The 17,415-nt window shown below is 43.9% G+C and overlaps 1 protein-coding gene across 1 annotated transcript in view; it reads right to left on the reverse strand.

Annotated features, from left to right (window-relative positions):
• Nucleotides 1-7,747: 7,747 nt before the first annotated feature.
• SQLE (squalene epoxidase) overlaps nucleotides 7,748-17,415 on the reverse strand; it is an 86,383-nt gene continuing 76,715 nt past the window's right edge. Inside the window, exons 9-11 of the mRNA XM_033929606.1 lie at nucleotides 11,294-11,390; nucleotides 8,148-8,235; nucleotides 7,748-8,054 (exon numbers count right to left, since the gene is read on the reverse strand). Coding sequence (XP_033785497.1) covers nucleotides 7,862-8,054; nucleotides 8,148-8,235; nucleotides 11,294-11,390 — 378 coding nt within the window. The 3' untranslated portion in view covers nucleotides 7,748-7,861. The remainder of the gene's footprint in view (nucleotides 8,055-8,147; nucleotides 8,236-11,293; nucleotides 11,391-17,415) is intronic.

Here is a 17,415-nt window from a genome sequence, read left to right on the forward strand (position 1 = left end):
AAGATTTTTTTTTTTATAATTTTTATTTATAGAATTTTCATTCTTTCAATACATGAATCACATATTATAAAATGTATAATAAAATATATATGTATGTACAAATTCATATCATAAATATTCATCCCTTTCCCTTATTAATTGTTTTTCCATTTTTCTTTCATATTAATATCTATATTTCCCACCCTAACCCTATATTACTATTATCAATGTGTTAAGATATCTGATCTCTAGAATAATTAGTCAATGGATCCCATATTTTCTTAAAATTTTTAAAGGAAAGAGGAAAGAGAAGATGTTGGAAGGCCTTGAGGGCATAAAACATCGCTCTGAGTTCCAGGAAATTGATGTGATGCTTCTTTTCCTGGGCTGTCCAAAGACCTTGGGTCTGGAACTCGTTCAAATGAGCTCCCCATGCATAAGGAGAGGCGTCGGTGGTGATGACTAGTTGATGAGGAGGTGGATGGAACAGAAGACCTCTGGATAGATTTGAGGATACCAACCACCATTGTAGAGATTGACGAAGAGATGATGTCACAGATATGTGTCGAGAGCAAGAATCCGTCGCTTGGGACCACTGAGTAGCAAGGGTCCATTGAGGAGTGCGCAGGTGAAGACGTGCGAGGGGTGTGACATGGACTGTGGATGCCATGTGACCCAAGAGTATCATCATTTGCTTGGCCGAGATGGAATGTTGTGGAAGCACCTGCTGACATAGAGACTGAAGAGTCTGAAGACGGTTGGATGGCAGGAATGCTTTCATGAGGAGTGTGGAAGTTGAGGCTTGTCGAACCCAGGAATGGGAATTACTTTATATAAAGAGTCTAATTTACGTGGGGCCCCTGGAACCGTTAAGGGAGTCTCTAAATTCTTGTAGAAAGTCTCCCTCAAGATGTCGTGAAGAGGGAGCTTCAAAAATTCCTTTGGAGGTTGATCAAAGTCAAGGGCATCCAAAAAAGCTTTAGACTTTTTGGACTCAGCCTCCAAAGGAATAGACAAAGAGTCACACATATCTTTCAGAAAACTGGAGAAAGATGAAGTGTCATGCCTAGAGGACGGGTCAGGTACAGCAGAATCATCCTCATCTGAGGAACATTCACCTTCAGAGAGAAAGGGTTCCTCTGAATCTCCCCACAGATCAGGATCCCTGACATGGGAAGTACGGTCCCGAGACTCTGGAGTAGATGGTTCTACGTGTCGGGTTTTGTGCACCGACTTACCCGACCTCATCGATACCGAGCCAGGAGATGTAATTGGTGGCACTGGTGCCGAAGTCTGCACCGACTGATGCTGAGCTCTTGGCTCCGGTGCGAGGACTGGCATCGATACCGATGAGGTCGAGTGAAGCGGTACCGAAACAGTGGATGCAGACAGCACAGGCTGTTCCACTATCGGTACCGATGGCTCAGTGCGGACCGGCACCAGAAGGTTCGGTGCCAGGATAGCTGGAAGGAGCTGTTGTAATTGGGATCCGGAAGGTTCGCCCCCCACATTTCGCCCCCAGCAATTCGCCCCTCACATTTCGCCCCCCACATTTCGCCCCCAGGTACATTTCGCCCCCACACATTTCGCCCCCCGGATGTTTTGCCCCCACACATTTCGCCCCCGCACATTTCGCCCCTGAGCGTTGGATTATGACCCCCATCTTCTTTCTTCCTCCCTCCCCCCCCCAACGCGGGACCCTGTGGCACCATCAGCTCTTACTCCCTCTAACGCCGGCCCTGCAGCTCCGGACTTCCCCACACCTGCTCTCCCCCCCCCCCGATCACTATTATTTTAAATGTTATGGCAGCCGCGGCGCTGTATCCATCGGAGGAGACTTCTAACCTCGGCCTGCCCCGGAACTCTTCCTGCAACAGCAACTTCATGTTCCTGCCTAGGCGGGTGGTGGCTGCAGGAAGAGTTCCGGGGCAGGCCGAGGTAGCGTTGGATTATGACCCCCATCTTCTTTCTTCCTCCCTCCCCCCCCAACGCGGGACCCTGTGGCACCATCAGCTCTTACTCCCTCTAACGCCGGCCCTGCAGCTCCGGACTTCCCCACACCTCAGGCCGAGGTAGCGTTGGATTATGACCCCCATCTTCTTTCTTCCTCCCTCCCCCCCCCAACGCGGGACCCTGTTGCACCATCAGCTCTTACTCCCTCTAACGCCGGCCCTGCAGCTCCGGACTTCCTCAGGCCGAGGTAGCGTTGGATTATGACCCCCATCTTCTTTCTTCCTCCCTCCCCCCCCCAACGCGGGACCCTGTGGCACCATCAGCTCTTACTCCCTCTAACGCCGGCCCCGCAGCTCCGGACTTCCCCACACCTCAGGCCGAGGTAGCGTTGGATTATGACCCCCATCTTCTTTCTTCCTCCCTCCCCCCCCCAACGCGGGACCCTGTGGCACCATCAGCTCTTACTCCCTCTAACGCCGGCCCTGCAGCTCCGGACTTCCTCAGGCCGAGGTAGCGTTGGATTATGACCCCCATCTTCTTTCTTCCTCCCTCCCCCCCCCAACGCGGGACCCTGTGGCACCATCAGCTCTTACTCCCTCTAACGCCGGCCCTGCAGCTCCGGACTTCCCCACCCCTGCTCTCCCCCCCCCCCCCGATCACTATTATTTTAAATGTTATGGCAGCCGCGGCGCTGTATCCATCGGAGGAGACTTCTAACCTCGGCCTGCCCCGGAACTCTTCCTGCAACAGCAACTTCATGTTCCTGCCTAGGCGGGTGGTGGCTGCAGGAAGAGTTCCGGGGCAGGCCGAGGTTAGAAGTCTCCTCCGATGGATACAGCGCCGCGGCTGCCATAACATTTAAAATAATAGCGATCGGGGGGAGGGGGGAGAGCAGGTGTGGGGAAGTCCGGAGCTGCAGGGCCGACATTAGAGGCAGTGAGAACAGCCAGCTGTGCACTTTGAATTTGTAGCCTGCCGTCGTGTCGGCAAAGAAATCGCCTGCGAGAGGAATAGTCTGACACTCAGGGGCGAAATGTGTGGGGGCGAAATGTGTGGGGGCGAAATGTGTGGGGGCGAAATGTGTGGGGGCGAAACTTCCGGGGGCGAAACATACCTGGGGGCGAAATGTGGGGGCGAAATGTGAGGGGCGAATTGCTGGGGGCGAAATGTTGGGGGCGAAACTTCCGCAAACCGTTGTAATTGCTCCTTGAGCTGCACCTGGAGGATGGCCGCAATACGGTCATCAAGGGATGGCACCGGTACCGCCTTTTTCTTTTGCGGTACCTGCGGTGCCGCTCGACGCCCTGGAGATGAGGAGCCCGATGTCGAGGGACTCACCTCAATAGGGGCGGAGCGCTTCCGCTGGCGCCTCACAGTCAGCAGGATTGGGCTCACTGCACTCAAGACCGGAGGACGCTCCAGCGGGGAAGGCTTCTTAGCCGGCTTACCTGAATGCTGGGATGCAGATGCGGTGTCGCGCGGCGTCGAACAAGAGGGTGTCGACTGAACTGGTGCCGGAGTCGATGGGACGGGGTCGGACATCTCGGCACCGAACAGTAATCGCTGTTGTATTTGGCGATTTTTCAAGGTTCGTTTTTTAAGTGTGGCACAGCGGGTGCAGGTGGAGGCCTGATGCTCAGGACCCAAACACTGTAAGCACCAGTTGTGTGGGTCCGTGAGAGATATAGGCCGAGCACACCGCTGGCACTTTTTAAACCCTGGCTGAGGGGGCATGAAAGTAAAAACGGCTTCAGCCAAATCGAAGGCCGAGGCCTCGATGGTGGCAGAAGGCCCCGCCGGGGAAAAACCAAAATTGAGGAAAAAAATGAAAGTTGTTTGTTTTTTTTTTAACAAAAGTTAAAGAAAAGAAAAAAGGCAATAGAGCCAAAAAGGTTTACGCGAGCGGGAAGGCAAGATAGAAAAAATTTTCAACAGCCATTGAAAAACGCGTCTTCTTAGCTCCGCAGAAACTAAGAAACTGGGGACCGCACGCCTGTCGGGCGGGAAGGCACTCGCGCGTGCGCGGTGCGGCCTACCAGAACTTTCCAAGTTCTTAGAGTGCAATCACTCTAAAATTGTCCGTACCGGGGCTCCGTCGGTGCCGTCACCCATCAGTCAAGAATATGCTGCCTGCTTGTCCTGGGATAAACAAGGATACCAGATCTGCCCAGTCTATTAGTAACACGAGTTTTCTTTTAGTTTTATTTCTTTATATTACCTTTAAAAGTGGACTAACATGGCTACCATACAATTTTACTCATGAGTTTTCATAGAACTAAAGTGTTTTACCTTTCATCTGTAAAGTGCGGAAGAGCATATAAAAGGATACTTGCTGTGAAATAATGAACAATTTCAAAGGTATTTTACAAGTAAAGGTGTGTTTTAACCATGAGACAACCCTGTTTTGAAAACTGCTCTTCCCCCAACTTTTTTTTTAGGGAAAAAGGGGTTGAATAAAAGCAATCATTAGAGAGATTGGCGAAAGTACATGTAGAATCTCATACTAAAATCCCCATGTCTTGTTTAGCCCTCATACTCTGCACCGATAGGTTATAAATAAAAATCTGTGGATCCCAAAAGGAAAAATAAAGGTTGCAGCAGCCCTCAGAGATCTCAGAAGAGGAGGATGGAAGTTGAAACCATTGGCGGAATCCTTTGTAGACAACACTGAACTAATCACAATGGACTCAGTCCTCAATGTCCAAGAACAAACTGAAAAGCAGGACTTGGTAGACTAATTGTCATCAATATAAAACAATCTATGCTCTTAAGCTCTCAGATGCCTGCGCTGATTATTCAAGGATTTTAAATCAGCTATTGCAGGAGTATGGTATCTTTCATCGAACTGTGAGCTATACTCATAAACTTTTCTTTAAAGTGCTAATGTACCTTGTGCCAAACAATAATAAAGTGCTCAATAAAGTACTTAATATTAAAAAGCAACCTAGGAGCGTAATGACCAACACTTATCTTTTAATTCTACGCTGGTACGACTGCTGCTCCTGGTTGTTTGTTGCAGCTTATAACCCTACGGGCCCCGTTTCACCAACTGATTGGCTTCTTCAGGAGTCTGGAAATTAAACTACAAACAGAAAATACAAAAAAATGCAAAAAAAAATACAAACCACTGCTTTATATATCCAACAATTAACTCAATAAACCAACAGTTACTCACTGCAGTCTTGCTACGTTATGCAGCAAGAAATGGCGCTGACGACTAGCAAGACGCCACACATGCGCTTTAATATTCTCTGTTGCTGATGTCGCTTACTCTACAGCGCATAAAGATCTCTCTTACTTAAAGCTAAACTAACATATAAACTCTAAAAGTTTCAAATCAAAAAATCGAACACCAATCTACTGATGAGTTCAATCCTCTTGGTTTTAAGGTACCAAGTTTGAAGATCCAACGTGATTCCCGTTGATGTAACTTACGTTGTCTGTCACCTCCCCTCATATGTGAAACTTCTTTATCAATGCAGAAACATTTCAAGTCTAAAAATTGATGTTGCATCTCCATTCAGTGTTCTACCAAAGGAACATTATGTTTTCCAGACTTTAGACTTGATTTATGTTCTGCCATTCTGGTCTTGAACGGTCGCGTTGGCATGCCCACATACCATTTGTTTAGCTTTAAGTAAGAGAGATCTTTAAGTGCATGCCTTGTAAAGCGACATCAGCAAAAGAGAATATTAAAGCTCATGCATGGCGTCTGCTAGTCGTCAGCGCCATTTCTTGCTGCATAACGTAGCAAGACTGCACAGTGAGTAACCGTGGGTTTATTGAGTTAATTGTTGGATATATAAAGCAGTAGTTTGTATTTTTTTATATTTTAATGTATTTTCTGTTTGTAGTTTAATTTCCAGACCCCTGAAGAAGCCAATCAGTTGGCGAAACGGGGCCCATAGGGTTATAAGCTGCAACAAACAACCAGGAGCAGCAGTCCTACCAGCGTAGAATTAAAAGATGTGTTGGTCATTACGGTTCTTTTTAGGTTGCTTTTTAATATTAAATACTTTATTGAGCACTTTTTTATTGTTTGGCACAAGGCACATTAGCACTTTAAAGAAAAGTTTATGAGTATAGCTCACAGCTCGATGAAAGATACCATACTCCTGCAATAGCTGATTTAGAATCCTTTGTAGACCACTTAGCTGTGAACGACCTTTAGATATGAGGTAGCTTTAATGCCATATTATAGTTACTCCTGTGGGATGTTGTATGTGCACAGCATTAGTGTGGGAGTGTGAAGCAAGTTTGTTCATATGGTTATAGTAAATTTATTATAGTTCATGTAATTTAAATAATGAAAAAGCCTGGTTAGAATGTAATACATAACACTCATTCATTTCAATAATTAAAATGGTGGAACACTTCATCAGTCTGTTGGCTGTCTTTGGCTTGTGTTGCCAATTCCAGGCTTCCTAAAAATTGAAGAAATACCTTCATGATTAGCCTATCCTAGACTCCAGAAACCCATTATTTCTAATAACAGCCCATAGGTTTGTTAGAAGCAGTATGATATGTGTTTTGTGGCAGCTGCCTAAAGTATTAGGGTCCTTTTACTAATCCGTGGTAGCAAGTATTAGCATGGCAAATGCAATGCCCTTAGGATTTGAATGAGCTGCATCACATTTGCCGTATTGGGACTCCCTACCATGACTTTGTAAAAGGGGCCCTTAGTCCTTTATCCCTGGATTTTCCGCAGCACTGCAAAGGAGCTTTGGGTGGTACTATATAGCATTTAACCTAACTATAGGAATAGTGGTGATATTCAGCCACTATCTGTATAGAAAATAGTTTAAATTTAGGCCAGCAAAAAGGCTGTCTTAAAATAAACTGCTTAACTGTTCAGCAAGGCTGAATAGTGCCGCTATCCACATATTTGTCAGTCGTCTGCTGCATATAGCTTTATTTGGTGGTGGTGTTGAATATACAGTACTTACTTTTTAAATGTCATAGTTAGCCTTTAAAAATACTGGCCAAGCAAACTGAATATTGGGCCATGTTGCAGTTTCTGAAGATCCATCATATTTGTCTTTACTTGAATCAAATAGTTTCTTAATGCTTTATAAACCAAGATATTCAGGAAAAAAGTTAGAAAAAGATTTTTTAAAAATTGTCATTTTAATTGGTAAAACAAGTCATTTAATTATGTATCAAATGTATGACTCAAACCCATATACCTAAGGCAGAATATGCAATTTGTATTTTTTTCACAGAGAGTTTGGATTGTGTATTTATATATATATACACACACACACATTTTCTGCATTTACATATAAAATGGGAGAAAATGATATTTCTACAAAGATGCTCAATGGGATTCCTTCACATTGATTTCTAGTTAACATATATTTTGCATGGAAAAACACAAAGACAATCTCTACTGCTGTGAAAGAGCTCAGCTTGAGTGCTAGGGGACAAATTGGATGTGAAGCTGTGAAAAGTAACATCACCATAATCATAGACTTCAATTTTCAAACAGTGGCAACTGGCAGTGGGCTAGAAAACATGAGTAACCTTGAAAAGAGAGCATAAAAAATAGCAGCAAAGTGGTTTGAGGATCGAAAAAATCATCTTATACATACAAGAGTGCCTCTTCTGACAAGGGAAAACTTGAAGAATTTGTGACTCTCACCTTGCCAGGGACTTCAGCACTTGATTTTTCACACTAAATATTTAACTGTGCTTCATCTTGAAGAGCTGACTCCTGTAACTTCTCCATTTTAATTATAAATACATATGTACATACAGTATATACAAATGCAAACATAGTTAAACTACCAGAAACAAGATTTTTTTTTTTTTAACATTTGAAAACAAACGCAGAATTATTTGTTTATTTCAAAGTACAATGAAATATTGCAATGATAATGAAACAGCCTGGTGAAATACTCTTTCTCCTCCTGTTTCTTCCAATAAAAAGTTAATAAACCAAGTACTTTATCTCAGAGTAAATAAGAGGAAATATTATAGAGCAAGCTCGGTAAATGATAGCACTACTCTGGACAAGGGCTCTTGGTTTGGCATACCAGGGTTCTGACTTGAAGCAGAAATAAACTGCATACAGTGAAACAGCAAAGAAATGACCAATCAGTACTAATGGTTTTGGAGACAACCTGCAGACAATCAGAAGAAATAAAACATTAAGATGCTTATTTTAGAAGCACATAATTTGGCATTTAGACATTTATAATTGCAAGATGTCTTACACAGAAAGCAATCCAACAGGACCCGAAATACACTGTCCGCCAAGTTTGAAGTAGTGGAAGCATGCCTTCCTTAGCTGGTATAGAGAATCTGCAAATTGATTGAAAATGATTAAGAAAGCAAGAAATTTATCTGCTATATTTGGATAATATAATTATTTTCCAATATGGAGTAGTCTAATGCAGTGTTCTTCAACTGCCGGTCCGCAGAAATTTCCACAGGGCCGGCACGTGCATCGGGCCCCCGACAGTGCGCTTCAGTGCTATTGATGTGGTGTTGTCTTTGTGCCAGCTCTCTCTTCCTCACTGCTGCAGGCACAAAGCCGTGGACAGAGGCTCCTACACCCGTCCTGCGCCTGAACCGGAAGCCTCCTCTCTGATGTCGCAATGTCAGAGGGAAGGCTTTCGGTTCAGGCGCAGGACGGGTGTAGGAGCCTCTGTCCACGGCTTTGTGCACTGCAGCACTGAGGAAGAGGGAGCCAGCACGAAGATAACACCGGGGGGCAGGCCAGAAGGCAAGGCATAGCATGGAGGGAGGGAGACAACAAAGGTGGGAATGATTTTAGTTTTCAATTTAGTGATTGATTTACATCTGCTGTCTGTTCAGGAAGAAATGCATTTGTTTCTTTTCCTCAGGTTGCACTGCATGCAAAGTCTTGCATCTTAGGGTTTGTTTGTATACATTAGTACTTTTAGTTTTTGGTCCCGTATTTGCATATTTGGTCCCATGTTCTGGTAGGAATGAATTTTGAGAAGCATACAGTGTGCTTTGTGTAGTTTAATTTTGTACTTACCATTATGTGTTGTTAATACGATTATATGGTGTGTGTGTGTTTATATATGAAAAATGAATGGAAAAAATGGTGTTACTATTTGTACTATTATCCCAGGACAAGCAGGTAGCCTATTCTGATATATGGGTGACATCACCGACGGAGCCCGGATGCAGACAGCCTCGCAAGCAGACTTGCTTGTAGAAACGTAGGTTAGCTATGTGAGAATAGGCTGCCTGCTTGTCCTGGGATAAAGCACAGTTACTTACCGTAAAAGTTATCCAGGGACAGCAGGCAGCTGTTCTCACAACCCTCCCACCTCCCCTGGTTGGTTTCTCTGCTAGCTATCTGAACTGAGGAGACTCGCCCTGCGATGGGCAAGAAGGCACTCACGCATGCGCGGTGCGACTGACTCAAAACTTCTACGTTTCTACAAGCAAGTCTGCTTGCGAGACTGTCCGCATCCGGGCTCCATTGGTGACGTTACCCATTTATGAGAATAGCTTCCTGCTGTCCCTGGATAACAACTGTTACGGCAAGTAACTGCTTTATGGGGGTGGGGTCTGGGGTGGAGATTGGGTAGAGATGGGCGGGGCCTGGCCTATGACTTAGCCCACTGTTTTTCAATTACCGGTCCACAAAATAATTATTTTATTTCCACCAATCCATAGGTGTCAAAAGGTTGAAGAACACTGGTCTAACAGAACTTGTTTAAATACTTAAAGGACAATATCCTATTCTATAAGTTAAAATATTTGCATCGCACTTTATCTCTCCAATAGTGGTTTTCACTGTTTTTGCCTTTCCAGGTATATTAATATTTTTAAAAGTATTTTTAAAAAGTCAGAGAAATTATATCTTACCTGCTAATTTTCTTTCCTTGAATCTCTCCAGACTGTTCCCAATGAGTGTGTATATGCCCTCCTACTATCAGATTAGGTGATGTCTACATTTATTTATCTAGCTATATCTAAGTTGGAGTGGCCGCCTTTAACTATTAGGATAGAAGTGAGCTATCTGGAGCAGGGCGGTACTACTTACCTACCATCTGCTGAAGAGACTGAGAATACCTAATAAGGTAAAATCACTTAAAAGTTCTCAGTCTCTCCATATGCTGGTAGGAAGGCATTTACCCCATTAGCTAGGAATGGTCTGGAGTTATAAGGAAAAACGACTGAGGGCTAGATTCTTAAAACTTCCCACTCCCCCCCCCCCCCCCGAACTCTGTCTAATCTCATCTGCACAAGCTTCAAATAGTTATGATTTTATATTTAAATAATTTTATTAAAATATAAAAAGGAACAATATTCTGGGCCATTGTCATTTTATAAATCACAAATACAGAGCAAGGATCAACAAAATCCGTCTCCCCTCCTTTCAAATATCCCCTCCACTATTGAGACAACTGAATAAGCCAAATTACTACAAAATGCAGCATGAAAAATCATGATCACAGAATACCTCGGACACAACACAAATGCCAAATTCATAATAGCTGACCTAAAATGATAAACATACCAAAATCCCAAGAAGCCACACTTTGCAAGTAATATAACACCTATATACAGTAGATATATAAATAAAGGAGTTGAAGTGGAGATACCATAAAGAACATGAAGGTTTTATGTACTGACTCTACAGCCCTGGTGTGTGCTATTTTTTTTTCTGATAAAACATTTTTAACACAGGAGAGCTAAAATTTTGCACTAGGAAGCTGTGCAATATTAGCACATTTAAGCTAACTAAATCTGCCCCATCTACATTTGGATTATTGTGTTATGAGATGTTGTTCGGCCTTACTGCAAATTATCTAAAGCACAGGTGTCAAAGTCGGTCCTCGAGGGCCAGAATCCAGTCGGGTTTTCAGGATTTCCCCAATGAATCTGCATGAGATCTATTTGCATGCACTGCTTTCAATGCATATTCATTGGGGAAATCCAGAAAACCCGACTGGATTCCGGCCCTCGAGGAGGGACTTTGACACCCCTGAATTCTAAAGGATCACTTTGAACTGGCTTTATCTAAACGATCTCAACAACTCATAACATACTTCACATTCCATTCTGTTAAGGAATGTCGATATAAAAATATTACTTTTGTTTCAGGCAGCAGCTAGAGACAAAGAATTTAGACGGTTAATATCCAATGCTATATCATATAAACATTTCAGAAAACTTACCTATTCGCTAAATTTTTGTAATACAAGACTAGGACTTAACAATCTTTCATTCGTTGTAATTCCTGAGATTGTCTCAGACTCAAGTTGTGAACCGCATAGAACTAAAATATGGTTATGCGGTATACAAATAATAATGTAATGTAATGTACATCTGGAAAAAACCTCTCTATCCTGTGCTCTTTAGACATCAAACTCACCATCTGTAGCAGCAAAGAGTTCATAAAGAGCTTGTGCTAGAACATTCACCACAAAGGAATGGGACTTCTTTCTTGACAAATAAAATGACTTTTTAGCCTGCAAAAGAAATAATGAATGCATCATTCTGAGATACAGGATAATTGCTGGTAGCTGCAATATAAAGGATAAAAGATTTAAGTCCTGGAAAAAAATGTCCATCATCCTGTTTTTTACTTAGTGCCTATTTATTCATTTGCGTTGATCCTACCAAATAGCTACAAGTGTTCCCAATGGAATACAGCTATATGTGCCTTCTTACAATCAATGCAAAATAAGCTTTGGCATAGTGGACCCCCAGCAGTTCTAGCTTTCAGGATAACCAAAATATATAAATTACCCTTATTTTTATACCCATTGAATATATTGTAGCTAACCTGAAAAGCAGATCTGTAAGAAATGGATCTACCCGGTTTGAATCATTATTCCCTTTCATTTTGGATCCTATTGCAAGATTCCATCTCTCTTGTTCTTTTAGACTTCTAGAAACATGATGGTAAATGGTAAATGCCCATCTGCAGTAACTATAACTTCTGTGGTTGGTGTCATGTTAGTAGCAGTTGTCCGGATCTTGCCATGTCTGAATAAGTGGAAACATTTCAGCCATCGTGCTATAGCTTTCTTCAAGGTATGCTGGAAGATCTGCAGTTTGTCTTTATATATAGTGAATCCTCAAGCCTGTTGGGCTGGGTAGGGTTTGAGCTGATATCAAGAAGAAATTGAGGCAGGAAAGTTTGTTGGTAACAAATTTTAGTAGGAAAAGAAAAGGAGCTGAGGTCAGTCATCTTCACCCCCCACCCACCAAAGGTTTAGAACAGGGGTGCCCACACTTTTTGGGCTTGCGAGCTACTTTTAAAACGACCAAGTCAAAATGATCTACCAACAATAAAATTTTTAAAACACACAACGCACACTGTACGCATAGAATTGTTAATTATCATTCCTATTCCGGGGTTTTTTCAAAGAGGTCAAAGCAGATGACTCTATGCACTGTAACAACCATACAAAAATAGACAAATACCCACCCCCTCCCTTTTTACTAAACCACGATACCAGTTTTTAGCACAGGGAGCTGCGCTGAATGCCCAGCGCTGCTCTCGACGCTCATAGGCTCCCTGCGCTAAAAACCTCTATTGCGGTTTAGTAAAAGGGGACCATATTGTAAAATATAGAGAGCAGATATAAATTCAGACACATTTTGATCACTAAATTTAAAATAAAATCATTTTTCCTACCTTGTCTGGTGATTTCATGAGTCTCTGGTTGCACTTTCTTCTTCTGACTGTGCATCCAATCTTTCTTCCCTTCTTTTAGCCTGTATGCTTCCTCTCCTCCTGACCTTATTACCCCCCCCCCCCAACGTTTTCTTCTTCTCTCCCTGCCCTCTCTTTCTTTCTCTCTTCATGCCCCCTTTCTTTTTTTCTGTTTCTCTTCTTTCCTTCTGTCTCCCTGCCTGCACTCTTTCTCCCTCCCTACCCTCCCCCAAGCCACTGCCATCGAATAACAGGCCCCCAAAGCCGCCCGCCGCCGGCCAAGCTCTCCTTGCTTCGGGCCCACCAGCATTCCTCTCCCCGACGTCAATTTTGCCGTCGGAGAGGAAGTTTCGCTGGCCAGAACTTCCTCTCCGACGGCAGAACTGACGTCGGGAAGAGGAAGGCTGATCGGCCCAAGATCAACCTATTGGGAGAAATGCTGCCGGGTCCTGCCTTTGAGGAAACAGAAAGTAGGCAGGACCTGGCAGCAAGAAGAGCAAATCGCAAGCTTCACTGACCTGTCTCCCGCTTTAGCCCGCGAATGGGGCTCTAACATGTGCGTGCCGGCTTCCCTTCTCTCTCCCTCCCCCCCCCAGACATAACTTCCGGTTTCAGAGGGAAGAGAAGGGAAGCCGGTACAAGCACACGTTAGCCCCCAGAGCATAAATTCTCCAAGCCAGTTTTTGGGTTTTTTTAATGTTGAGCAGCGGAGGCAGCAGCAGAATTCAGGAGTAGGCCAGTCAGGAGGGGAAAAAAGAGAAGGGAAGAAGGGAACCCGCTCTGCGATCGACTGGGGTCGCCTGAGCGAGCGACCTGTCGATCGCGATCGACATGTTGGGCACCCCTGGTTTAGAATATGACCTAAAGAAATTCCTCCCCACTCCAAAGTCAGAACTGTTCCTCATTTCCACCAGAATTAGAAAATTATGACTAATGGACTTTTCTGCTAAAAATTCAAATTTCTTTTCCCACCAAATTCAAAATTTGTCTTCATCACAATTTCACACCAAAATTCAGAAACAATATGCAGATAGCTGCTACAATCATTCCATCTCTCTTACCCATACACATAGCTCTGTGAGTGACGAGCACTCAATATTGAGCAAGCTCCTTTATTGTTTCTAGGGAAGAGCAATTTATATGCTAGTGCAGGGCTGCCCAAGTCCTGTCCTCGAGATCTACTGGCAGGCCAGGTTTTCTGGATATCCTCAATGAATATGCATGAGAGAGATTTGCCTGCACTGCCTTCTTGGTATGCAAATCTCTCTCATGCATGTTCATTGTGGATATCCTGAAAACCTGGCCTGCCAGTAGATCTCGAGGACCTGACTTGGGCAGCCCTGTTCTAGTGCAATAGGTGTGTAATTCTGTATAGTAGGGTATTCTCCCTATGCTCGTGAGCTGTGTGGAAGGAATCCACTCCAGGTTTTCAGATCCTTCTCCTCTGCTGCCCCCTTCAGATTTTCCTTCTGCAGGAAGCTGTCTTTCTGATCTTCTCTGTATATTTATTATTTTTGGTGGTTTTCATGGTTTTTGCAGCTCTCAGTGCACCAGAGCTTCTCAGTGTGGGAGAGAACTCTGCCTTTGTGGAGAAGCAACAGAATTGAGTCTGCAGCCAGCAGGTTAATCCTTTGGGGTCCTGTTTGGCCAGCCTGCAGAAATCATTTTGAAGCTCAGGGTCCATATCCCTAGTAGCATAGCTCACCTACTGAATCGCAGGGACTTGAGGGCAGGCAGTTAGGTATCCACAAGGTGCTCAGTGGGGCTCTTCAGGGTTCTGGCTACAATTTTGCCTCTCCCCCCCCCCCCACTTGTGTAAACAATTCCATGGGGTTTGAGGATCAGCGCATCCTCTGTCCAATTGGCAACCCGAAGATCTCAACATTTGAGGACTGGTTGACTGAGACATGGATTCTTCTCCCAAATTCAGCCACTGCTTAGGGCTGAGACAGAATGCAACACTTTCAAAGCACATGTCACAGTCGGTTTCTGCCACTTCCTACAGGGCCCCCCACCTCTGAGGGTTTTACTTTTAGTTATTTTTGAGTCTTTTTTTTGATGCTAAAACACTGTTACTGCAGCCATCTTAGAATTCCCGATTTTTTCAAAGCTCTCCAGAACCTTCAAATCACCTAGTTTTGCCTCAAAACTGGCAGGGATGGAGCCCTCAGGCTCTTTTACCCTTAATTCATGCCAAATTTGTGCTGGATTACTACAGCAGGAAAAAGAAACCTTGCGGAGAAATTTTGACAATATGGGGTTCATAATCAAAAGATAAAAACGTCCAAAAATCGGCCTAAGTCGGCACTTGGATGAACATTTCTTAAAAACATCCAAGCGCTGATAATGAAACTGGGTTTTGGACGTATTTCTAAACGGCCTAGGCCTTCATAGTGCCGCTCAACGTCCAAAGCTATACGGGGCGTTTCGGGATGCGTGTCGAGGGCAGGAGTTGGGCGGGACGTGGGCCGGCTTAGACTTAGTCGTACAGCATGTATAACCGAAAGTTTAACAACAGAGCCTAGACGGAACTTGGACATTGTGACTTAGACCATGTAAAACATGGTCTAAGTCACAAAAACCCACCTAAACTCACCAGATAAGCACTGAAAACACATAACACAGACCCCCACACACTACCCCAGTGATCACCAACACCCCCCATAAAAATTTTATTCACAACTTTAAATTTCAGCCTGGCCGCCTGGCATAGGAAAGCCTAGTCATCCAGCCCAGAGGCAGCTTAAGCCATCTTAGGGGTGGGTTAGGGACCCATAGAGAGGAGGACCCATGCCCATAAGCCCCTGTAATCACTGCATTGATACAGAAACATGTGCACTGCCCTATACACCCCCAAAACCCTGTTTTACTGGCATATAAGTGGCTCCTGCAGCCATAAGGGCTATTGGGGTTGTAGATAAGTGGGTCTAGGGGATTCAGGAGGTGGTTAGGGGGGCTCACCATAACCTATAAAGGAGCTGTAGTGAGGAGAAGTTATGGCACCCTTTTTGTGAAGTTCACAGCAGTGCCCTGTAAGGTACCCCACTGTTTAGGTGGCATGTCTGGGTGTGCAGTCCATCACTTTGCAGACCCCTCCCACGTCCAACAGGGCTTGTTCTAGGTGTTTTGGACTTGGACGGAAAGTTGGACGGAAATGTGGTATAAAAATAGACGATTTAGTAGCTTGGATGATCAGATCGGCAGGACGTATAATTAGACGATTTTCGAAAGTAAAAAAAAGTTGGACATATCTTTCGAAAATGTGTCTTAGGCTCTTTTTAACTTTGGACAACTTGCGAGATGGACGTAAACGGACTTAGACGTCCCTTTCGATTATGCCCCTCCAGGTTTCTAGGCATTTAAACTAGAAGGTGGGGTGGTGTATGTATGAAGGACAATTAGAGAGACCACCCCCGACAAAAGAAAAGATGTGATAGTAAAGATTGCAACATATACAATATCAGCAACGCATTTCTTAGCATTGCAACGGAAAGTGAAACAAAACAAAAATCTATACGAAAAAGGAGATTACCGCTGAAAAATAGCTGAAAAGTGATGACCACAAATGCTTGCAGTCTAAGCAACAAAGTTCATGATCTGCAAGCCCTGATGTTAGAGGCAGATCTAGATATTGTCGCTGTTACAGAGACATGGTTCAGTGAATCACATGGATGGGATGCAAATATACCGGGATATAATCTTTTTAGGAAGGACAGAGATGGTCAAAAAGGTAGAGGGAGAAGTTCTCTATGTAAAGATCAATATCCAAGCGACTGAAATGCAATGGGTCAGGCTACTTTGTGGATTGAAGAAGTTCGATCATATAATACCTTCCTACCGACTTCTACACTGGCTGCCGATGGAGGCACATGTGAAATTCAAGTTTGGATGTTTTTGCTTTAAGGTACTATTCGGTTTAGCCCCTAAATATATAACTGACCTTTTCTCTTTCACAACCAACAGACATAAGAGAAGCTCACATCTGAATTTTGTTTCTCCACCGGTTAGAGGATGTAAATTTAAAAGACATCATCAACATCTTTTCTCACATCAGGCAGCATTATGGGGTAAAGATCTGGAACAACTGCTTATGCCTACTACTTATGGGGAATTTAGGAAACACCTAAAAACATATCTGTTCCTGAAGTATTTAGGTAACTGACCTATACAGTCTTAGTCCACAACAACTGATCTCTAGAGCTGTTAATCACTAACCCTTAACCTTGTTAATTCTACTCAATCTGTAGCATCTTTTAATCATTGTAAACCGCATAAAACTTCATGGTCCTGTGGTATATAAACTGTTATTATTATTAGAGGGGACTCAATGCTGCCTAGTAAAACTTTTTCTCCTGAATTCACTAATTTGGTATGGAGAGTTTATTGGAATAGCCTGGATATGCATATGAAGTCTGGAAGTGAGCCAGGAGTTATGCAAGGGGGCTTGGGCTCCCAGGGCACATCAGCGGCACTGCCAAAGCTGACCAGTATCCTGTCGCTCTTTTGGGATTGGGCAGATACTCTATAGTGCCCAAGAAAAGCTCAGAAGTTTGGAGACCCATCCTAGATCTCACACATGTCAATGAGGCCATAATGGTTCCTTTCTTTCACATGAAAACAGTGCAGTCAAGTAATCACAGTGGTAGTTCCGGGGGAATTTCTAGCTTCCCTAGACTTGATGGAAGTCTGTCTGCATAGTCTCATGTTTCAGGAGCACAGGAGGTTCCTGAGATTCCATGTGCTGGAGAAACATTATCAGTTCTTGGCACTCCCTTTTGGTCTGGCAGCAGCACCCCGCACGTTCACCAAAGTGATGGAGGTGGTAGCAGCAC

Source organism: Geotrypetes seraphini, chromosome 2, assembly GCF_902459505.1.
Source record: "Geotrypetes seraphini chromosome 2, aGeoSer1.1, whole genome shotgun sequence".
NCBI classification, from domain to species: Eukaryota; Metazoa; Chordata; class Amphibia; order Gymnophiona; family Dermophiidae; genus Geotrypetes; species Geotrypetes seraphini.